Source organism: Aptenodytes patagonicus, chromosome 1 (genome assembly GCF_965638725.1).
Source record: "Aptenodytes patagonicus chromosome 1, bAptPat1.pri.cur, whole genome shotgun sequence".
NCBI classification, from domain to species: domain Eukaryota; kingdom Metazoa; phylum Chordata; class Aves; order Sphenisciformes; family Spheniscidae; genus Aptenodytes; species Aptenodytes patagonicus.
The window spans coordinates 90,650,165-90,674,794 of record NC_134949.1 but is presented as its reverse complement, the minus strand read 5'-3'; the positions used below and the strand labels follow the sequence as shown (position 1 = coordinate 90,674,794).

The following is a 24,630-nucleotide window of genomic DNA, read 5'->3' as shown; positions in this document are numbered from 1 at the left end:
TCGATTAGTTTAGTTATGTAGGTTAGCTTAACATTCACTTAAAACTGAGAACTCGCAACTGGAAGTGAAACGTCTGAATATGTAATTCTCAACCAGAACTAGCAGGGAAATGCTGGTATCAATGGAAAGGCATGGCTCCTCCGTTGCCAGGACTGCAAGACACAGCCTATTGCAGCATAAGGCAAGCATTTCAAGAGATGATTCTGAGACTAATTTACCCTTGGAGCCCTAAAAAACCACTCTGTTTTGCAGTACTGTACACAGAATTTCTGGACCTGAATTGCACTTACCTCCACCTACCATTCATCGCTCAGATCCCCTCTGTTCCATCTTCCTGGTCCAACTCTCCACTCTCTTTTCCCCCCTCCCCTCCAGGAACCAAACAAGGATCAAAAATGCATACTCAAAGAGCACTGAATCCCCCAATGAAGAGGAATGGCAAACAAGCACAACTGGATAGGATAAAAGAGGAAAACACAGTCTAAATGGGAAAAAAACTTGAGATTTGTAAGGCTAGGAATGAATTTTTCTAGGTAGAGAGACACAGTTTGTCTCTCTAACTGCTAGAAAAAAATTGTGAAGTTTTAGGACTCACAGGCCCGCCCTCAGATATCCAACAGGGATGAAGCAGAAGCTGCATTATACCAAAGTATTATATTGGGGTCATATAAAACTTGACAAAGTAGAAACTTTGCCCAACATCCTTGGGCATAGGATACACAGATTTCTCCCATGACTGCACTAGTTAAGCCACAGCGGCCCACATGGTGCCCCATGGTCAACTCTACTCACCACCTTTTAAGGAGGAAAGTCCCCTTATGGTCAACCCTAAGGCAAAGCTCCTGAGAATTTTGTTCGCATGCTCATTAGGGTCCATAGAAGTGTTTCGTGTCCTTGTACCTACGCCACAGTTCAAACTGCACCCAGAGACAGTGGGAGCACACAAGCTCACCTCCCCTTTGCTGCTTTGGGTATCAGTAAACTAACCTGCTACCGCTTGAAGAGCATTGTGTTCCAGCAGCAGCGTGCCACATAGGGTGTGCGTCACCTCCTTGCAGTCTGCCAGGTATTATCAGCCCCTGGTTTTAAGGCATAGATACAAGCCTGCCCAAAAGACAACCGTGCCGCCTGTTGGTGTTCCTGCTGTCCCTAGCTTTTGCTGCAGTCCTGCTCCTGGAAGCCAGTCCTCACAACTCTGCCTGTGGAGCTCCATGTGAAGTTGGCTCTCGGGCACCAACGAAGGCTCTTCCCACTCACATGACTGCTTTCACACTGTAATCTATTAGAGAGTGTTCCCAACAGTTGCACAGTCAACGATAAAGCGAGGACGGTGTAACTTTTCAACCAGCACAGCTAGATCCAGGACAGGGTGTTTGCAAACAACTGAAAGCTAGCCTGTGCACATCAGCACAACGCAAAGCTGCCTTGACAACTGTGGTTTGAGTTTGATGCCCAAAATCCATAAAATCAGTTCTACACCAGCACTCGAGCTCTGATCTCATTTAGTCTGGGATAAATGAGGAGCAACATCTCCTGCAGGCACTGCTTCCATAGGTGAAAGCTAGTATAAAGTAAAGGAGAGTCAGGACCAAGGAATCAATGGGGATGTGTCTTGTGAGCAGAAGTACTTAGCAGCAGCTTCTGTTCACTGTGAGTTTCTGTTATTAGCAATAATCAGGTCTCAACATCAGCATGAGCTGGGACTCCAAGGTGGCAGAAGGCAGGCTTGCTTCCTGGAATACAGTCAGCATTTCCTGGACTCAAGTCGTACATGAACCAAAAGTAACTGTTTGCATCTCGAGTGAGCATCTGCTCTTTGCTATTGAAAACTGCCTAGTTTTGTATTCACTGCAAGACAAGATTGGACACAAATTTTTCACAGAAAATAGAAAGTTTATTCTTCTTTAGTTATTGCGCAGGAGACATTTGGAGAGAGGGACATGGGGAATGGCACTGCAAATGCTGTCACCAAAACTGGCAGGAAGTCGGGTCAATTTATTCTCTCAAATGTCTGGCTTCACATCCCTATGAAAAAAAAAAAATCTACCCATCATAAAAACCAAAGAAACAACATCACCAATTAAAAAAAGCCCTGAGCTTCACTCTTGCTTTGAAAACTGCAAACTCTATACTTCTACCAGTGGGTAGAAGTTTCTCATGCACAGCAGACACTGCGCAAAGTGAGTGCGTGAAAGCAGGCAGTGAGATACTGTACAGCCTGTAGTTCTTGGTCTTAATGTCAGCCTGCCATGTAAGTGGGGTTTTCTGCTGATAAAGCTCCAAAATGCCATTAATTATGCTGAAGTCTTCTGGCAACTGCGGTTGTTAACCACAACTGCTTACTATTTTTGAAGGCTGTTGCTTTTTGTTTTGGAAACAAAGTCAATAATATCAGGTATCAAGGAATTTTCAAAACCACACCCTATGTGAGACTTCTGCATGCTGTTTAGTATTAAATTGCACAGGATGAATGCAGTGTATTAGATGAACTGGTATAGTTTCTGGGAGCAACTTCAGCCAGCTCCTCCAAACAATCATTTTCTGGACTGTTATTTCTCATATTAATGACAGAAAGCAAGCCTTTGTTCAAGCAGGAAAACAAGCTACAGGTTTACCCTTACCACAATATACATGACAAAGGACATCTTTGCGTGGAAATTTGTTAAAAAGTTACTAAGAAGTAGACAGCATCATCCTGATAAACCTGTTGGTGCAATGGAGAAGGACACTTGGCTCAGGAGCTGTGACTTAAATACATATATATATATATATATAAAATAAATCACTTTGATCCCCAAAATAATCTTTAACCCAGTTACTGACTTTTAAGGTTAAATAAAAAGTGTAGGTATATATTACAAAAAGATATGGCAAAGCTGTTTAGATCTTAACAATTTTTTTTTTTAATAAATTATGAGCAAGTATTGACAGCAGTAGAGGTAAGATGGTCGAGCTCTAACAAAAGGTCCTGTTGAACATTCCTGCAATGCAGCTGCAAAGAGCAGAAGAAATTGTGTGAGTGGAAGTAAATATCTAAATGGTATGTGTAGCAATAAGGAAAGATCTCAAGTTTTCTGTAGGGCCTGTACTTCCTACAACAGGACAGGGCATGTGCATAAGTTACCTGCGATCCTTCTCATACTGTTAGTAACTGTTCGATTTCACTAAACAGAAAAAGCACCCAGGAGTCGCTTAAATGTCCTACAGAGCTGTCTAATGTAAAATCTTTATCAACAGGCTGGCCAACCTCATGAGGAAAGCTCTGAAGTAGGAATGCTGGGAAGGGGGAATCACAACCCACAGTTAAGTAGTAGTGGACAGGGTTCCAAAGTAAAGGGTACAGGGTGACAGGAACAAAACAGACCTCAAGAAAAAAAAAAAAATTGGCAGAAGGAGGCAGGAAGGTACGTGCACAAATTCACGCAGCATGAAAAGCAAGCAGGAAGAATTATAGCTCTCTGTGAGCTCACAGAACTACAACATTGTTGGAATAACTGAGACATGGTGAGCCAGCTTGCATGACTGGAGCACTGCAGTGGATGTGTAGAAGCTCTACAGGAAAGTCATGGAGGGAGGAAGAGAAGAGAGGCTGCGCTCTCTGTTAAAGAGTGGCTTGAATGTACGGAGCTCTGATACAGAGCAGGTGACAGGCTGGCTGAGAGCTTGTGGGTCAGGAAAAGCCAGCAGGGATGACGACATGGTTGGAGCATGCTACAGGCCACCAGTTCAGGGTAAGGAAGGGGCTAAAGGCTTCTCTAAACAGCTCGAGAAAGTCTCTGACTCACAGACTCCAGCACATATGGGGGAACTTCTGACATCTGCTGGGAAGGCAACACAGCAATTCAAGCAGTCAGGAAGATTTCTGGGCAGCGTCAGGGACAACTTCTTCACACAGGCTACCGGATGCACCAGCAAGGGCTGACGTGCAGCTGTATCTGCTGCGCACTAACAGAGAAGGACAGGATGGGGACGTGGTCACAAATGGCTGCCTTGGCTGTAGTGACCAAGAAACAGCTCCACATCCTGAGAGGAGTGACGAAGGTAAACATCAGAGTACAGGCCCTGCCCTTTCAGGGAGCAAAATTCCGCTTTTTCAGGAAGATGGTAGGCAGGATCTCATGGGAGACAGTTCCGAAGAGCAAAAGGAGCTCAAGAGAGCCATCAGGCCTTTAAGGAGGACGTTCTCCAAGCATGAGCACAGGCCATCCCCGCAGTCAGGAAAACAGGCAGGCAAACCAGAAGATCAGCCTGGCTAAGCAGGGACCTCCTGACAGGGCTCCAGTGCAAAAACTGCTTATACTAGATGTGGAGGCAGGGACAGGCTACAATGGAGCAATTTAGGAACACTGCCTGGGCGGGTAGGGATGGTGTCAGGAAAGCCAAGGCTCAGACTTGCAAAGGACATCAAGGGCAACAAGAGCAACTTCTGCTGCTACGTTAACTGTAAAGGAATAAAGGAGGAAAATACGGGCCCATTCCTGAATTGCAGGGGTGATTTAAGGATATCAGACAGAGAAGACTTAGTTACTTGATGTGTTCCCTGCCTCAGCCTTTATTAACAACGTCTCACAGGCTCTGTGCTTAGTCAAAGAGCTCAAGAAAAACTACCGCAAGTCAGGGATTACTTGAGAAAACTTGATCCACACCAGTCCATGGGAATTGATCAGATGTATTCAAGGGTGCTGTGAGAGCTTGCTGATGCCACTGTGAGTGCTATCACCTTTAAAAGGTCATAGAGACTGGGGAAGTCCCTGACAACTAGAAAAAGGTGCACTCATTTTTAAAAAGCACCAAAAGGTCAATGTGCGGATCTACAGGCTGGTCAGCCTCACTTTCACCCCGGGAGAATCATGGAGCTGGTCCTCTTGGGACACATTTCTGGGCTCGTGAAGGAGAAAGTGGTTGGGAACAGTCAGCATACATTTAACTAAGGGCAAATCATGCCTACCCAATCCAACTGCCTTCTATAATGATGAAATAACTAGATTTATGGATGAGGGGAAAGTAGTATTTTTATACCTTGTCTTTAGCAAGGCTTTGACACCATCTCCTACATTATTTCTGTATCCAGGTTAGAACATGACGGCTTGAATGGGTGAACTAGATGGACAAGGAATTGGCTGGATGGCCACACCCAAAGAATTACAGTCAATGGCTCAATGTCCAAGTGGAAACCAGTAATGAGTGGTGTCCCTCAAGGGTCCACACTGGGACCAATACTATTTAATATCTTCATCAATGACATAGTGGGATTGAGTGCACCCTCAGCAAGTTTGCAGATAACATCAAGCGCATCGGTGTGATCAGCGGTGCAGCTAATACACTTCAGGGAAAGGATGCCATCCAGAGGGACCTTGACAGGCTTGAAAAACGAGCCCACGTGCACCTTATGAAGTTCAACAAGACCAAGTGCAAGGTCCTGCACCTGGGTCAGGGCAATTCCCAATATCAATACAGGGTGGGGGATTAATTATTTGAGAGTAGCCCCATGGAAAAGGTCTTGGATATACTCAAGGACAAAAAATTAGATAGGAGGTAGCAATGTGCACTTGCAGCCCAGAAAGCCAACCGTATCCTGGGCTGCATCAAAAGAAGCGTGGCCAGCAGGTCGAGGGAGGTGATCCTCTCCCTCAACTCCGCTCTTGTGAGACTCCACCTGGAGTACTGTCCCCAGCACAAGGAAGACATGGACCTGTTAGAGCAGGTCCAGAGGAGAGCCATGATGATCAGAGGGCTGGAATATCTTTCCTATGAAGGAAGGCTGAGAGAGTTGGGGTTGTTCAGCCTGGAGAAAAGGCAGCTTCAGGAAGACCTTATTGTGGCCTTTCAATACATAAAGAGGGCTTATAAGAAAGATAGGGACAGACTTCTTACCAAGCCCTGTAGTGACAGGACAAGGGGCAATGGTTTTAAACTGAAAGAGGGTAGATTTAGGTTGGATATAAGGAAGAATTTTTTTTACAATGAGGGTGGTGAGACACTGGAACAGGTTGCCCAGAGAAGTTGTGGATGCCCCATCCCTGGGAGTGTTCAAGGTCAGGTTGGACAGGGCTTTGAGCAACCTGATCTAGTGAAAGATGTCCCTGCCCATGGCAGGGGGGCTGGACTAGGTGATCTTTAAAGGTCACTTCCAACCCAAACCATGCTATGATTCTATAGATAAGTAAAGAACTGCTTGGATGATTGGGCTCAGATGGTAGTGGCTAACAGGTCATACTTGACTTGGGTGGCTCAGACAAGTGGAGTACTACAAGGGTCTGTGCTGGAACTGGTCCCATTTAACATCTCCTTCAGTGGTCTGGAGGAGGGGATAAAGTGCAGTCTTGTCAAGTTTGCAGATGACACCAAATTGGGGAGAATCAGTCAACACGCTAAAGGGCTGGGCTGTCAGAGAGACCTAGACAGGTTAAAATTAAAAAAGGACAAATGTAAAGCTCTGGGAAGGAGGAACCACTTGCAACGATACAAGCTAGGGTCTGGCTGGCAGGGGAGCAGTTCGGCTGAAAAGAAGTGGGGGATCTCGGTAAGCAGCAAGCCGAACATGAGCCAGCCAGCAGAGTCCCCTGGCAGCAAAGGTGGCCAACAGCATCCTGGGCTGTATTAACAAGAGCTTAGCCAGTAGATTGAGGGTAATGATTGTCCCCCTCTACTCAACACGCATTAGACTGCATTCAGAATACTGCATCCAGTTTTGGACCCCTTCAAGAAGGCAGACATCAATAAAATTGGAGCAAGTTCAGTGGAGGGCTACCAAGATGGTCAGAGCACTTGTACCGTGAGGAGAAGCTGAAGGCACTGTGCTTGTTCAAGCCTGGAGAAGAGCAGGCTTTGGGAGGGTACCTAACAGCAGCCTTCCCCTACCTACAAGCTGATCATTGAGAAGATGGGGACACATTCTTCATAGTAGTGCCTGGTGGGAGAACAAGAGAGTAACGGGCATAAGTTGAAACAAGAGGGAAGATGAAGGGGGAAGTTTCTGATCACTGGTTTTCCTTGTAAAACCTTCATGATTCTTTACACATACCAAGTTCAAAATCAACTGAAATGGCGTTCAGCTTTCATTAACAACCAGGATGTGGAAGTCATGAAACACACTCCATAGCTTGATGTTTTGAAAACATTAATACATGGTATTCTTTTCTCTTTGATTCTTTTTGAGCTTCAGTGTATATATGACCTCAGTTTTCAAGTTTTCTTTCCAGTCACAAGCAACTTAAAAACATACTGTTATTCTTTAGAAATGAGTAGGTTGACATTCTCTTAGAATAACATGAAGCAGAAGCTAAGACAAAAAAGAAACCTAAAAGTGCAAAAAATATCAAAAGTTCAAGGAAAAAAAACCCCAAACCACTGCTAATAGCAGCAGCTTTGTTCCAACGCAACAACAAACTGAATTGTAGCTTTATCACAAAGTCAACCACCATCAGGAGATGATCAGTTTGCGAGTCTTCTGCCAGCTCCAGGAGATAGCTATTTTGGAGAGTGTTTGTCTGGAGTATTGAGTTCCTGCTGGAGAACTGAGACTAGCAAATGCAAAAACTTTCATCCATCTGGAACAGCTGAAGGATGAACTGTCTTTCTTCCGATTGTAAAAATGTACTGATCCAAAATTGCATAGAAAGCCGATTAGCTTTGGATTTATCCACATTTATGCAAATGGGTATGACTGTTAATCTCTAAATACCAATTATAAAAAAAGGCCTTAGCTCTTACATTTTGTGTTAGTAGAGCACTGTTTGTTAAAATTGGATACAAAACAATACAAAAGATTTTGTCCATGATTCAGCCTATTTATCTTCATGCAGTGACACTAGAAAAGGAGGCTGTCCCTTCTGAGGAAAGAAAGATAGGCACTGGAAACAGCTCAGCTAGTCTTCAAAGCACTTCTTCATGGATGACTTCAGTGCTGGTGGAAAACCTCCAAGAGAAAAGATAGCAGCTCCTTCACCGTTGAATTCTACTGCTTCTCTTCCATTGTTGTTTGGTCCACAAAGCAATTATTTGCTTATGATGTAACATTTGAGGCAAAAGAAAAAGAAAAGCACACAGGTAAATTATTATGTCTTCTCTTCTAGAAATTGAACTAGTTATACAAGAATACTGCAGGCTTTAAATACTAATAAAGTGTGAAGATGAATTAAGACATTGCCACATGATCCAAAACAATCCAATGACAGCAGCTTCGCAACCCGTGGTAGCCGATAGCCACTAGCAGTTTTACCCAAATTATCTGTTTATGGTTAGACATGTTCCTCTGCAACTGGAGCAGGTTAAGAACATTTATCACTTACTGCCAGCCACCTGCTAAGCAGCTGGTAACCTATGAGGCTGTTCTGATCCATGGCTTTGGATCACATAACTAGGCACTTAAGACACCACTTTTATGCAAAGGTTCAGGTCTATAATCTTAGTATCAGCTGTGCACCACACACGCGTGTGATGCTGCTGCTATTTCTTCCACACAGTAATGCCAGGTGCTTTTGGAGGTTTCTCTTTTGAGGACTGCAAATAGAGCTCTGATTTGACAAGCAAGGAAACTGAAGGCAAAGGGAAGTTACAGTGCAGGAAGTTAGAATCCAGCAAGTTCAAGACTACGTGCCCAACCTAACTCACTGCATGCAACATGCATCAACCTCTAAGCATATACAATAAAGCATACAGAAGGCCCACTTACATCGGTGTTTCCGTCTTGGTGCACACAGAACAACGGTATAAGGGGAACCAACTGGATATGCCAAGGCACCATGTCATTCAGTCTTTGCTCCTATTTTGATAGCACTACCCCTCCCTTCCACTAGTCTCTAGCTCAGCATCACTCCAACCTAGAATAAGATGCCAGGAGACAGTCTAGGAGAGCAGCATGTTGTGACACATGGAACTCATCTCTGTAGACAATGAGAAAAAGAAAGATGTCCCTTCTCTGGTTCTCACAAGGTCCCTGTATAGGCCTGATGTATTTTTATGATTTGTATCCTTAAAATCCAAGCAGGTTTACTGCTTTACCTACAGCTGACTTATGCCGGCTTGATGACAAGACTAAAGAACGTGATCGAGAAGCCAGCCTAGGGGGGGCTGCTATTTGCTTGTGTCTATGCAGTGAGAGGGCCTGAATATGAAGTTAGTGTTCTCCTCTCATTTTATAGCTGTGGTGATAAGCATCAGGTTTCACTCCCCACAGAACATGCAAAAGGTTCTGTCCCCACACAGCTCGCAAACAGCACCAAAGAAAGCACAGCTACAGCTGATGTCTTGACATGGCGTAACAACATAACTATTTCAGATGCTAAACCTTTAAGCATGAAATAGGAGCACAGTTTAGCCAAGTAAGTCACCCTTGCAAAGCAGCTCGTCACATAGGCCATGCATAATACTGAAGACCAAATGAAGTCAGTCAGTGTACTACTCCTTGGCAACCAACAGGATCTGACTCAATTATTACAAGATACCACAGCTTCCTCTCCAGCTATACAGCCCTGTTTCAAGTCCGTTTCCTTGTTTCATAACTGTTTCATTGGCAGTTTCTTCTGCATCACAGAGTCAGGTTTCTGACACTTAGTCCTAACTCCCTCTCACCCTTCCACTCATCCATGTTTTCTCACATTTGGAGATTTTTTTCCTCTTTTCAACATTGTCTTCAGCAAATATCTGAATGCGATTGCTTGGCTAGTAATTCAACAGAAGCATCAAACCTGGCAGAACAGAAAACTCTGCAGCAGTAAGGTGCCACTAGCTTCCACTTTCCTGTGCATTTTGAGAATCTTTAAATGGATTATCTGCATCAGCAGTCTCCAAAGTGGGGTGTGCGCAAGGCAATCCACTGCGGTGCAGGAAGAAAATATTTTTGCACCATTAACAAAATTAAAAAATTAAAATACTGTTTACTTCATCCTTATCTCATCCTTTTTTAAATTTCTATTTTTGTGCATGTTTTATAATGTACATAATACTTGAGTACGGTAGCACATGTATATAATTTATAAATATACATAAATTGGGTGTGTATGTTCAGAACATTTTACTGATGGGGTGCACAGTCAAAAAAGTTTGGAGACCACTGATCTACAACACAAAAAGCAGAAACCAGTATGAAATGCCCTTAGTCACACCACCTAACTAAGGGCTGTATGACAGACAAAACAACATTTTTCCTTTTCTTTTGAGGAAAGGAAAATTATTTTCAGTCAATCTGCAAACTTCATTTCTTACGAAACAAAAATGCTTTGATATACACTGGCTTATAGTACACATTTTCTAAAAGCTTTTTACATTTTCTTTTTAAACATTTAAGTCAGATAAAAAATTTCAAAAAAAGAAGTTTCTGGTGACTCAGTTAATAAATCTGGAAACAAAACCTTTCATAGAATCATTGAATATTTCAAGCTGGAAGGGACCCATAATGATCATTGAGTCCCACTCCCTGCTCCTCGCAGGACTACCTAAAGCTAAACCATATGACTAAGAGTGTCATCCAGACACTCCTTGAACTCCGACAGACTTGGTGCTGTGACCGCTTCCCTGAGGAGCCTGTTCCAGTGACCAACCACCCTCTCAGTGAAGAGCCTTTTTCTAATGTCCAATCTGTACTGCCCCTGATGCAGCTTCATTCCATCTCCTCGTGTCCTACCGCTGGTCACCAGAGAGAGGAGATCAGCACCTCCCTCTCCGCTGCCCCCCTTGAGGAAGTTGTAGACTGCGATAAGGTCACCCCTTTCATTTCACAAATAGCAAAACAATTTTTTCCATCCATTCGTTTCTTCCCTCATTCAGCTTATTTGCTACAGGTGACCTAATTTCACATCCCTCCAAAACTTTATTTCTTCACAGATGTTTTATTCTCAGTTAAACTACGGCTGTACTACAGCATGCTCAAAGTGCAGCAAAGCTTTACAGTGTGAGAAAGTAACAGCTTCATGCAATACTTATTTCACCTGCGCACCTCAGCCTGTCCTGCTATCACTGCAACAGCACCCCCCCCACACCCCTTTCCCTGTCTCCCGCCCTTCCTTCTCCCTTTGAATCCACTGCTGACCAGCATCCCATCCCCTCCAGTATGTCAGCCCAGTGCTTACCAAGGCCCTTTATGATCAGATTTAACCTATTAGTCCAACAGAAGACCACCCAGATTTTTCTGCTGGGTCAGTTTCCTGCTACATGAGGTAGCTAAATTGGCTCACAGGGGGGTGTGATGAACACCAGAGGTGGTCCAAAGAGCACAACCTCCACTTTTGGTGATAGTAAGTGGCCAGATTGGCCCAAGCCATCCTACAAATTATAGTCTACGTGAAACAATTTTCACCCATCCACAGGGAAAACAGAGCTCCCCAGAGTCGGACTACAGCATGCTTGAACTATGGTAAGTTACAGCGAGTCTCTCAAACCCAGAGAAGTTGATTGCCCTCACTAGATGGATTCAAAGTTCAGCAACGGTCCTCAGTATCATCTTAATCTGTGTAAGCTTTGCAGACACACCAGCAATGAGAAAGTTTTATTACATATTTACCTACAGTTTTACTTCTGAAAATCTTACTCAACTCCAGTGAAATTCTTTCTAAGCAGGTCATGCACTTCAACTATATCCCTTGGGAACTGAGAAATTAATGATTATTGATGGCAGCTGATTTCACTTCTCCATGCTGCCATTGAATCTGCTAGGTTGGGGAAATTACTTCTACCTCCACCACCTGGCTGTCACAGAGACCAAAGACTTTGAGATATAGTACTATGCTATGGCTTCAACTATTCTGCCTGGAACCTTCCTTCTGCACAGATAGGAACTTGACCTTTTTGTGTTCTTTGCCAGATTTAGGTGTCTCAGTAAGACTTTCCACTATAAATTAAAGGTCAATGATCTCAGCTCCAAACCTATGATCTTTAATACTTATTGGAAATCACAGTGTGAAACTAATTAGTAACAAGAGTGAAAACAGTTAGCATTCCATAGGCTTTCTCTACTCTAGAAAAATTCTACAGAAACAGTATTCTGGTCTGGATGGATGATAGACCAATGTAAGCCCTTGCCTGTGCAGTTTATTAAAGGATAGCCCTTATATCCTTCTGTTATCAGATTTGGGACAGGACTAATCTGATTTTTGATATTCTCCTAGTTGATGTACTCCACGAAGCAGCTGTGTGACCTCACAGATACTCTGGTCTGCACACATACCATAGAAAACAGATTGAGAGGGCAAAACATCTTTGGAGATACGTAAATGGAGGCCTGTTATGCCCCCATAGTAAATGCAGCATACAGAACTGATGACTGTGTAAGAGTTCTAACTAATTCATGGAATATGAAATAATTGTTGAGAAACATTGCGTCTTTGCAGCCTGAATTTCACTAGTATCCATAAGATGTAGTGTTGATCAACTATTCTCCCATACAGAGTAATAATCAGTTTTCTCATTCCATGTGTCAGTCCTCAGGCCCACTGGTCTGTTTATTTAGAATAACTTTCCCACCATGTCCATGTAGGTTTAAAAAACAACAAACCACAAGAAAACCACAAATTAAGTAAACCCTGCATTCTTTGTGACCAAAGAAAACACAGCTGCACACCTAAGCAATAAAAAAAAACCTTTCAGTGTTCCACAGTATCTCTCTACTTTGATATGATGTTCAACAGCATTCATAATTAACAAGGTACAGTTGCAGTTCAGAAACCTACTGACACAAAAACATACTGCCTTATTGACACCTCAGCCACTATAAGCCTTTATCACTTGTTAAGGCATGGAATAAAGTAAAAGTGCAAGCATGAGCAAGAGGTGTGTTATTAATGAATGTTAGTAACATTTAATCCTACAGTTTTAAACTGGCTAAATTGGCCAGTCTTCTAAATACTTCCATCACAAACACATGATTCCCTAGCACACATCACACACTTTCGTGCCCACCACACATGCACCCCTTCCCTCCTAATAATTCTCACTCTGTTTTCTACTGGAGCAAAAAGGAGTCAGGGTCATACACAGCCTGGCCCAGCACTGCCACTCCCAGCCTCTGTGACAGTCTGCACACTCTCCCAAGACACAGGGAGCTTCACCCTCACATACCTTATTTACTGCAGCTGTGAGAGTTGCTCAGGTGCTCCTTGTTTCCACCTTCTGCATCCTGGGTCACTTCTGCAAGGACAACAGGCAATACTCAGACAATCCTGCAGCTCACAATGCTCCCCTTCCCCAGCCCAGATGGGTCAAGAGTAATCTGACTGAGAGCTGGGCCATTTGTTCAGCATCAATAACAGCCCTCACCAACGTCCCCCACCCGCATAGGGCCATCATACAACACCTCCCCTCTCTCCTCCATGCCCAGCTCCACACTGTCCTCATGCTCGCTTCCAGATCCTGCAAAGGCCAAGCACAGAAGGCACTCAGCACCCATGGTGCCACCCATAACTTCACATCAAGAAGCGTTAGGCAAAAGTCACAATGAACAAAAACCGCTCCAGAGCACAGGCGCTTAACTCCCTCATTTACACCATGGTCATCTGCATGCTTGGCCAGCAAGCTGCTGTTCTCCTTCTTAAAGACGTCTGAAGAGAGATCAGAAGACAACTACAGTCCCCTGCCTTGCTCAGCTTCAAGGTACTGGCCATTGCATAAGACTGAGTTACTAGCTACAACTCAACATGTTGCTATCAGCTAACACCAGAAAGCTAACACCTTTCCCCCAAGACAGCTCCCCACCACAACTGGATTCATGAAGGGCAGGTCCTGCTTGACCAACCTGATCTCCTATGATCAGGTGACCCGCCTAGTGGATGAGGGAAAGGCTGTGGATGTGGTCTACCTGGACTTCAGTAAGGCCTCTGACACTGTCTCCCACAGCTTTCCCCTAGAGAAGCTGGTGGCTCAAGGCTTAGACAGGTGTGCTCTTCGCTGGGCAAAAAACTGGCTGGACGGCCGGGCCCAGAGAGCTGTGGTGAATGAGTTCAATCCAGTTGGCGGCCGGTCACGAGCGGTGTTCCCCAGGGCTCAGTTTTGGGGCCGGTCTTGTTCAATATCTTTATCGATGATCTGGATGAGGGGATCGAGTGCACCCTCAGTCAGTTTGCAGACGACACCAAGTTGGGCAGGAGTGTTGATCTGCTTGAGGGTAGGAAGGCTCTGCAGAGGGACCTGGACAGGCTGGATCGATGGGCCAAGGCCAACTGTATGAGGTTCAACAAGGCCAAGTGCCGGGTCCTGCACTTCGGCCACAACAACCCCATGCAGCGCTACAGGCTTGGGGAAGAGTGGCTGGAAAGCTGCCTGGTGGAAAAGGACCTGGGGGTGCTGGTCGACAGCCGGCTGAACATGAGCCGGCAGTGTGCCCAGGTGGCCAAGAAGGCCAATGGCATCCTGGCCTGTATCAGAAATAGTGTGGCCAGCAGGAGTAGGGAAGTGATCGTGCCCCTGTACTCGGCACTGGTGAGGCTGCACCTCGAATACTGTGTTCAGTTTTGGGCCCCTCACTACAAGAAGGACGTCGAGGTGCTGGAGCGTGTCCAGAGAAGGGCAACGAGGGTGGTGAAGGGTCTGGAAAACAAGCCTTATGAGGAGCGGCTGAGGGAACTGGGGTTGTTTAGTCTGGAGAAGAGGAGGCTCAGGGGAGACCTCATCGCTCTCCACAACTACCTGAAAGGAGGTTGTAGCAAGGTGGGTGTCGGTCTCTTCTCCCAAGTAACTAGCGATAGGACGAGAGGAAATGGCCTCAAGTTGCGCCAGGGGAGGTTTAGATTGGATGTAAGGAAAAATGTCTTTACTGAAAGAGTGGTTAAACATTGGAACAGGCTGCCCAGGGAAGTGGTGGAGTCCCCATCCCTGGAGGTATTTAAAAGACGTGTAGATGAGGCGCTTAGGGACATGGTTTAGTGGGCATGGTGGTGTTGGGTTGACGGTTGGACTCGATGATCTTAGAGGTCTTTTCCAACCTTAATGATTCTATGAAATTTATCAGCACTTTTCCAGCACTGGGTGGGCCACAAACTAGATGTAATACTCTACATGTCATCTAACAAGTGCCAAGTAATGGAAAATAACCACTTCTTTCAATGCACTGGCTTAAGCACTCCTTAAAACAGCCTAGGATGCTATCAGCCACCTTTGCTGCCAGGGAGCACTGTTGACTCATAGTGTACTGTCCATAAGGACTCCCAGGTACCTTTCAGCAGAGCTGCTCCCCTGTCAGTCAGTCCCCATTCTGCACCAGTGCAAGCTGTTGGTCCATCCAGGCACAGGACCCTGCATTGCCCCTGCAGAATTTCATGAGGTTCATGTAGGCCTCTTCCCCTCCAGCTCCCTCTGAATGACAATCCTGCCCTCATGCTGATTGACTGCACTTCACATTTTGCTGTCATCTATAAACTCAATGACACCGTTTTCTCTCCCTTGTCCAGGTCACCAAAAAAATAGACCTCTGCAGTACTCCACTTGCCACCAGCATCCATGTGGAGTACAATGCATTAACCACTACCTGCAGGCCTGACAATCTAGCAAGTTTTCTACCCAGGTAGGTAGACAGTCATCCAGACTAGGACATCCCAACTTAGGACTCTAGCGATGCTGTGGGACATTGCATAAAAAGCCTTGCTAAAGACACCCATTGTTCTCCCCTCATCCACAGATCTAGTCATTTCATCCAAAAAAGGTTGTCAAGCTGGTCAACTGTGATATACGCTTGGTAAAACCATCCTGCTTACACCCAGTCACCATCTTTCTCCTGTGACCAGAAACATGTTCAGTTTTCAGTCTACCTCACTGTCTGCTCACCTAGCCTATGCTTCATCAGCATCAGATACCACTAAATCAATCCCCTGTTCAGCAACAGGCCCACATTTTCCTCGTTTATTCTTTTATAGATAACCTAGCAGCAGAAGTTGCTCTCATTGTCCTGGTCATCCCGTAGTGGTTTCAAGTCTCCCTGAGCCTTGGCTTTCCTGACACCATCCCTACCCGCCCAGGCAGTGTTCCTAAATTGCTCCATTGTAGCCTGTCCCTGCCTCCACATCTAGTATAAGCAGTTTTTGCACTGGAGCCCTGTCAGGAGGTCCCTGCTTAGCCAGGCTGATCTTCTGGTTTGCCTGCCTGTTTTCCTGACTGCGGGGATGGCCTGTGCTCATGCTTGGAGAACGTCCTCCTTAAAGGCCTGATGGCTCTCTTGAGCTCCTTTTGCTCTTCGGAACTGTCTCCCATGAGATCCTGCCTACCATCTTCCTGAAAAAGCGGAATTTTGCTCCCTGAAAGGGCAGGGCCTGTACTCTGATGTTTACCTTCGTCACTCCTCTCAGGATGTGGAGCTGTTTCTTGGTCACTACAGCCAAGGCAGCCATTTGTGACCACGTCCCCATCCTGTCCTTCTCTGTTAGTGCGCAGCAGATACAGCTGCACATCAGCCCTTGCTGGTGCATCCGGTAGCCTGTGTGAAGAAGTTGTCCCTGACGCTGCCCAGAAATCTTCCTGACTGCTTGAATTGCTGTGTTGCCTTCCCAGCAGATGTCAGGGAGGTTAAAGACAGACACACATGGAGTACTGTCTTCCACCAGAGACAATGACGGACAGCCTGACTCCATTTCACAGAGTAGCAATCTCTCCAAACCCAGACAGAAGCTGGCAAAGCTTCCTCTTGGTCACATCAACTGTTGCTCCTCACTTAAGTGCTTCATGTGCGCACACTGGGGGACTGGAGGCCCCCTTGCAGGGATCTCCCAACAGGCAGCATTAACTAGAAGACCAGAAGCCAGCACTTCAGCAGGGACTGCCACTTGACCAGTATTCTCATCTCAGTCTGACTGGGATTTTTTTTTTTTTTTTTTTTTTTTTTAAACCCCACTGATCTCTAGAACAGACCTCCTTCAAGCCCGTACACTCTGCTGGGTTTATTTCCAAGGGTGGTAAAAACGTAAGACTACGTTTATGTAGTTATGTTCTGCCCTAGCAGAACATAAAACAGCTGCTCTTGACTGCGGCCTGAAAGCTGGTTAACTCTGCTGCTGAAACTCCTGCACAGAGGACAGGTATTCAGCATTCATGGTACAATCCTCCCCAACACCACCATTAAGAAGCGTTACACAAGAGTCGCTCTGAGCCTTCAACTCTAAGGGATCCTGGCCAGTTTGCCCACTGGGTCATTAGCACTGACTGCTCCATAGAACAAGCACTTACCTTCCTGATTTACACCATTTACACCATTGTTAACTATCCGCTTGTCTTTCAGGGCACTGTCCTCCTTGTTCAATTCTTTGCCTGAAAAGAGATCAGAGAAGAGCTACAGTCCCTCAGGAGCACACTCCATTGCTTCCTCCCCACACCAGCATAAGTCATTGCTCTGTGCTGTCCAGAGCTCAGCAGCACGCCTTCTCCTCTGCAATTGTTATGTACTGCTGTGCTACCAGCAGAAACCCCATTTAGAATTGCTTTGTACATGCATTTCAGAGAACATCATAGCCTTGCCTGCTGTTTATCATCTGTACAGCAGTGATGGCATGCTACCTAGGTGCTGCAGGGCGTACTGCACAAAGGTGCACTGACTGACTCCCCTTCCTGACGTTCTCACTATACTGCAACAAAATAAAGTATTTTATTTGGTTCCTCTAGTGTCGAAACAGACAATCTTTAATCTATGGACCCGATTCTCTTTTGCCTGAACTGTACGCTTCCCTCCTTTCTTCCATAAGACAGGCATAAAATAAACCTCCTTCTCCTATATCCATATCTATGTATGTGGAAACAGTTACACAAGTGACAAAACAATCCCACACTGCATCACACCTTTGCCACCAGCTACACAACCCCTATTTCTTCAGATGAGGAAAGCTGTTCTACGCCCATTACAATTCATGCAGGAAGAATAAGCGGCAAAACCCAGGGGCTTCTGGGTTTCCTTTTCCTTATTGTCATCATTAGTGATTTTTCCCTTAATCAGGAAAAACTTCTGCCTTCTCCAACCCCCTTATTATCAGCTACTTGTGGAAAATGGCGGAAGAGTTAGTGAGTAAATGAATCATCAGTGCAACAGCCTGGGAAAAAAACCATTTTTTTTTCTGACTTGAACTACAAATGTTCATATTTCACTATCCCTCTGGAGTAAAAAGAGCTTCTAAAAAAAAAAATTCCCAGAATTTCCTTGAAATTTACCCTGGCTGTACTAAGAAAACAAAACTGGGGCTTTGCTTAGCTGCCTGATGAATGCTGTCGAAAGACTTCCCTAGAGCATAAAGCAAGTGGAAGATACTGCACCCAGAAATGGTGCTTATCTAAGGAAAGAAGCCCACTGTATCTCCCAGACTAGCATTTTGCAAGCTTGTAAGCATCCCATCTCTAAATCGGTGTGTGGAGGCTCAGATCTATCCGCCATCAATACAAACAAAGCTTTGAAGTCGCAGCATTTTATTATCTTAGGTCCTGCTTGAGGGTTTCTTTCCAGCAGAAAGCAAAGATCACCTACCCATGATGACAAACTACAAAAATATCCTTGCACTGTTTTGCATGCAAATAAAAGGTAACATAAGCAAATTACCCTTTTGTCTAATTTACCATAAAAAGGGGTTCCCTCATACATGCTTAGTCCTTCTTTCCACAGATGAAGTGATTTGCAAACGCAGCACGCAGCATCATTCGCATCATACCAAGAGGGAAGCTGAAGCCCCAAGAAGGTATTTGCTCAGTGCTGTTTAACAAACACAAGGATCCAGGCCTTTTCGACTTTTCATCCAGTGACCTACCCATCAACATTTACTGTTCCTAAGGCAACAGGTCTTTCTAGGCCAACAGGGGAATGGTAATCTCTACACTAAGAACATGCTAATATGTTTTGGACTATGAAAGGCCATGTGCAAAAATTAATTCCCCCCTTCATGTTCCCCTGTTTTAGGGCACCATCTCACTTGTTACCTGCTTCAGGCTTTTCATTCTCATAATCAACGGCTTGTGAAGAGGTAGCTGCAAGTAAACAGAAATCCTTTTTAGAAATGTGTATGGAGGTAGCACAATAGTCCGCAAAATATGCAACTCAGCCTTAAAGTGACAGTTTCATTATAACACTTTCAGCAGATACTCCTGAGAACTAGTATGTTATGCCACGTCATTGAAGGACTCACAATTAATTTCAACTTCAACTTCCCTCCAGCAATCCCAGACCATAACCAACATTATCTATACGTATGCCTACAGCTTTACAAAATCTTTCTGAAGTGGGTTTACTTAAGGTGATAAAGCTGCACAGATTTGTCATAAAAAGCCAGAGACAGCTGAGAAGAGAATCCACATCTCCTTTTTTTACTTCATGTATGTGTTGCACTAACACTGTGACTTTAAACCCTTTCTCTTTGCAGACCTTAAAGAATCTCTAACAGAAACATGGGCCATTCTGAAGTAAATTTAAGTGCAGTATCAAAAGGAGGTTTTTTTGGCTGTTTTTTTTCCTTCCCATCCTTCTCCTTTTTTCACCTTCAAATCCATCCGTAGTCTCTAGACTTCAGTGATCTCTGAACCATGGGCTAGAACCACAGAAGAAAAACGAAGTTCTTTATCCAAAATCCTGCTAAAAAGCTCATAAGACTTTGATATGCTGGGGCAGGGTGGGTAGAAAGGGAGGAAAAAATCCCAAACAAACCCAACAACAAAAAACCCCAAACCCCTGCTTTCATGGTGCTGCCTCTCTACCTGTGGCATCTTTTCCAGGCCCATCATCAAGGACCTCATTGCGTTTTTTTAACCTCCAAGCCCATAAAAACATTAAGAAACTTCAGAAATTAAAGACCAACTTAAGAAATTAAATTAAACACACAAAAAATCTCTGCAACGGTGACACAGTAGTTTGCAATCCAAGAAACATCCTGCTCCAGCCTTCTGCTAACTCCAGCAGCTCGTGTAAGATACCAGACCGAGTATCCCACATGAAGCCACTGTTAGTTCACACCAGAACACTCCAACAGGACACTGAGCTCATATCTGATGGCAGGAGCTTTGGCCATTCCCCATTGAAACAGTATTTGGCCCGGTGACCTCCAAAACAAAGTATTTTTTAAGAGTCTTCCCCTGCTCTCCCTAATCTGCTTGACTGACTGATTTAGTTTGGTTCGTAAAACAGACCACAGTGGTCCTGGCAACAAGACATATACGTGTTAAAGCTGGAACACGTTAGCCTCATTCACCCCTGTGAAAGGAGCACAGACTAAAGGAGCTGTCCCCTTCCCTAGCTGCTCACTGTATAGCGTGATTCCCACACCCCAACACACAGGCCCACAAGCCAGAGAACTGAGCAATCTTACTGAAAATTACAGGGGGGAAAGGGGGGAAAGGGGGGAAAGGGGGGAAAGGGGGGAAAGGGGGGAAAGGGGGGAAAGGGGGGAAAGGGGGGAAAGGGGGGAAAGGGGGGAAAGGGGGGAAAGGGGGGAAAGGGGGGAAAGGGGGGAAAGGGGGGAAAGGGGGGAAAGGGGGGAAAGGGGGGAAAGGGGGGAAAGGGGGGAAAGGGGGGAAAGGGGGGAAAGGGGGGAAAGGGGGGAAAGGGGGGAAAGGGGGGAAAGGGGGGAAAGGGGGGAAAGGGGGGAAAGGGGGGAAAGGGGGGAAAGGGGGGAAAGGGGGGAAAGGGGGGAAAGGATTAGAATGGACAGCAGAAGCACAAGTGGAGATCTGGACAGGAAGACAGGAATGCAGACAACCCTGAGGATCTGTACTGCCTGCATCATGTAAAGAAATCATCAGTGGGCAGCAGACTGGTAACTAATGGAAAGAGGTAAGAAGTTCCTCCACTGACTGTCTCCTTCCCTCATCTTGACTGTTACAAGGAGAAGACAGGCCTGCAAAATGGAGTAAGAGTGACTCAAAAGGTGCTGCTAACAGACTTTTTCCTGAAACAACTGAAAGGGGTTAGAGAAAGAAAAGGAGACAATTGCAACCTGACCTACAGGATGTAAGCATGCACTGGAGTCATGCACCAAAAGCAAGGACCAGAGTTCTGCACATCAGACAAGCAACGTGCCTGTCTTGGATGGATTTTCAAGATACAACCAAGGTAAACTAACAGCAAACTCCTGCCAGTCTGATGTGATACTACCTTCAACGGTCATCATTAAATCTACTGCTACATGCACAGCATCAACCCCCACCCACTGGAACCACCAGCTTTCTAAGTCAAATTCAATGCACAGAGAAAAAGGCTAGCTGACCAATTTCCAAGATAAGCCAGCAAGAAATTGCCATGGGGGGCACTGGAAATGAGCAATGTATTACATTCACGTCCAGCCCTAAGCACTTGATATGAATACTGGGTTTACAAAAATAATCAACCAAATTTCTGAAAGAAGTTTATATAAATGAGACAGGCAGGTAAGATTAAAAGAGATGGAAGAAATATTAACCTCATTTCAGCAGGTAAACCAGCTCTAACCAAACAGGTAAAGAGTAAGTTCTCTAACAGACAGATTGCCCTATAGTGTGCACTTTTCCAGGCCTCATCCTGAGGTCAGCCCACATTCTCCATTGTCAGAAGCAGAATTCATCTCCAAAGAGAGTTGCTGACCAGGCAAATCTCATGCCATTCACCATCAGTAATTCTGCGAGCCCCACTAACACATCCACTAAGTGCAGGTCCCTATGATTATCCAATATGGGACCTCAGCTGAGACTTTGAGGCCACGTGTGCACACACTGAAGATCAACTCAAAAGCTTACACACTGGAAAAAAGGAAAGAGCAGATCAGACTCCTTGCTCCAACCAAGAGCAGATGTTTAAAAACATCTATACCCCAATACAGGTTTCTTACCTCTGTCTGAGTTAGGCTGTTGTTGGCTGTCCACAGAGCAAAGTAACTGACATTCTCCTATAACAAAATTTATTTATTTTAGAAAGTATGTATTAATGACCTGGAAAAAATAACTACACTCTGTAAAACAACTAAAGCCTGAAAGAAAACTTAACTCCTTTACCTCTCCAATGAAAGACTATACTGCCACAGAGAAAAAATTTACAAGCCTAGACCAAATTAAAGCAATAGTCTGATTTCCACACATTTGTGACACCCTAGCTCTCTTACCTGAGCCATGCGCTGGACTGTTCTCCTGAGCAGCTCTTCCTGTTCCAGGTGCAGTTCTACCTGCACCAGAACAAATAGAATACCTGGAGAAATTACTCAAAAATAAGTTTTGTGCCTTTGGAAACTAACTGAGAGCCTCTATCCATTCCCCACCCCCACAACTCAAACAAAAAAAAAAAATCACTGAGGATGTACAACTGAATACTTGACTTGGGGAAAGAAGAAACAGTAAAATATTGTTTTGGAGCAAAGACAATCAGTGAGAGATCAACAAAACGGGCCTCCTGCAACAACAACAAGTCAGAACACATCTAACCAAATCTAAAGCAGAGTTTAGCAGTTCATGACTCTGAGTCTTGTTCTTAAATCAGCAAATCACATCTTCTGCTTGATTATACCTATGCAGTGCTTATCCTACTGATATATAACAAGTTTATTTTCTAGCATGGTCAAACCTTCGCTGTTTCAAGGGAAGTAGTCGAATTGTTTTGAGTCTAACTGATGGCTAGTTATGAGTGACATTCTTCATGTGTTGGTACCGAGCATAGTGTTGTTCAACACCACCAACATGGATAAGCACACAGAAGGCACCCTCAGAAAGTTTGCGGATGACATCAAACTGGGGAGAGTAGGAGATATGCTGGAAGGCAGGGCTGCCACTCAGAGGAACTTCAACAACCTGGAAGAATATGCTGGCAGAAAAGATGTGACGTTCAAAGGCAAACGTAAAGCCCCGCACCTCTTGAAATCACCCCACGGAGCAGTACAGGCTGAGCTCTGCCTGGCTGGAAAACAGCTCTACAGAAAAGGACCTGGAAGCCCTGGTGGACGATAAGTTGAACATTAATCAGAAATGTGCCCTTGCAGTAGAAGCCTACCAGATACTGGGCTGTGTTAGCAGAATTATTTGTGACACCACATTGTGGAGTACTGTGTCTAGTTTTAGGCTCCCAATTAATGAAAAAACACTGACATTTTGAAGCTAGTCCAGCAAATGTCCACCAAGGTGTTTAGGGGGCAGGAGCTGTGCAAGGAGGTACTGAGAGAATTGAGTTTGTTCAGCCTGAAGAAAAAGAAGGCTAAGGGGACGGCTAATTGCAGTCTACAGCTAACTTACATAGAAAACAAAGGAAACTCCTCTCAGAAGTACAGAACAAAAAGACAGGAGGCAATGGCTGCAAGTTACAAAAGGGAAATCCCTAACAGAAATAAGGAAAATATCCTTCCCCACAAGGGTGACTCGGCGCTTGAACACATGCTGAAAGAGGCTGGGGAACTTCCATCCTTGGAATTATTCAAAGTTTGACTGGACAAGGCCCTGAGCAACCTGATCTAGCTTTGAAGTTGGTCCTGCTTTGAGCAGCAAGTTGGATGAAACCTCCAGAGATTTCTTCCCACCTAGTTTATTTTATGATTCCATGCCAACAGAAACTAAATGGAGAACGATCAGGAAAGCATAAGGTCCACATGCAATATACATCTATGTAGGCTCTGATCAGAGCCTCCCTCCAGAATATCATCAATTAGTTCTTCCCAGAGAGGAGATGCATCGCATGCTCTTCACCCTGTAGCCACCCCCAAGTGGTGACCCCACCTGGAAGCCAACAGGAATTTTCCATGCAGAGCACTCTTAGGATGAAGCAATGTATTCCTGTTTGGGACTCAAACACAAAGAGAAGAGATGGTGTGCACCTCTTTTTCAAGCCAGAATACAATCTGACATATTAACCTAAAAAGGTGGCAGCAAGAGATACACAGTGATAGCCTACAATTACCATTTCCAAATAAGCTGTCAGATTTACAAAATAAATACTCGAATTCAGTGTAGGGACAGACCAAGAAACAAATCTAGAACTGCAAGATGGTGGCAATACAGGCTGACAGGAGTCACAGAAGTCCCTATGTATCAGTTGAGCACACTGAGTTATCAGATTAGACTCCGCATAAGGTATTCAACAGGCCCTGGTATGAGCCTGTCCCACAACAATAAAACTGATCTTGAGGGCAGCTTTATGATCCTCTCAAAAAAAAGGCAGTGAAAGCACACTCAAAGTAGGAATGGGAGAGGCCATAGATACTTGGTAAGTAGAAACACACAGTAAATGAAAGACCCGGTCTGAAGGAGAAATACAAACTACATTGTTTCCCAGTACACAGAGCCCAGTGTCTGAGTGCAGGAAAGTTCAGTGTATTTCCTTCAAATCCATTAGCCTTCACCTAAGTTGTACTTGTTTCTACTACTGTATTTACAATACATCCTACGGTCAGAAACTTTCATACATTCTACAGAACCTTAGATCAGCATAATCTTGAAGCATGTTAAGCTCAAGTAGGAAATGCTATACATACCTCTTCTGTATAGGAATCCTAGTATTCCTACAACTATAATGAAGAGAAGAAAAGCCGCAATAAGACCGCCTCTGCTTCTTTTGTGATAGCTGTCTCCTTTAAAAAAAGTAAAATAAATAATGAACGATTAGTTAAAAAGCAACTGTATGATACACTACTTCAGTAGAAATACAACCCTGAGTATGTTTTATAGCTATTTGTTTTTAAAAAAGTAACTTCAAGAAATTAATGCACCAGAGTCAGTTAATAGCAAAACCCTAAGCCAGCT

At 44.6% G+C, this 24,630-nt stretch overlaps 1 protein-coding gene across 3 annotated transcripts in view; it reads right to left on the bottom strand.

The window, feature by feature from the left end:
• CD58 (CD58 molecule) overlaps positions 1 to 24,630 on the bottom strand; it is a 50,379-nt gene that overhangs the window by 9,573 nt on the left and 16,176 nt on the right. Inside the window, exons 4-10 of one of the 3 annotated variants that reach the window (XM_076348634.1) lie at positions 24,363 to 24,458; positions 22,014 to 22,073; positions 21,744 to 21,800; positions 18,871 to 18,918; positions 17,143 to 17,223; positions 13,054 to 13,122; positions 2,880 to 8,004 (exon numbers count right to left, since the gene is read on the bottom strand). In XM_076348634.1, the coding sequence (XP_076204749.1) occupies positions 13,055 to 13,122; positions 17,143 to 17,223; positions 18,871 to 18,918; positions 21,744 to 21,800; positions 22,014 to 22,073; positions 24,363 to 24,458 (410 nt within the window). In that variant the 3' untranslated portion in view covers positions 2,880 to 8,004; position 13,054. Of the gene's footprint in view, positions 1 to 2,879; positions 8,005 to 13,053; positions 13,123 to 17,142; positions 17,224 to 18,870; positions 18,919 to 21,743; positions 21,801 to 22,013; positions 22,074 to 24,362; positions 24,459 to 24,630 lie in introns of those variants that run through there. The other 2 variants (XM_076348642.1, XM_076348649.1) reach the window with 2 other exon arrangements.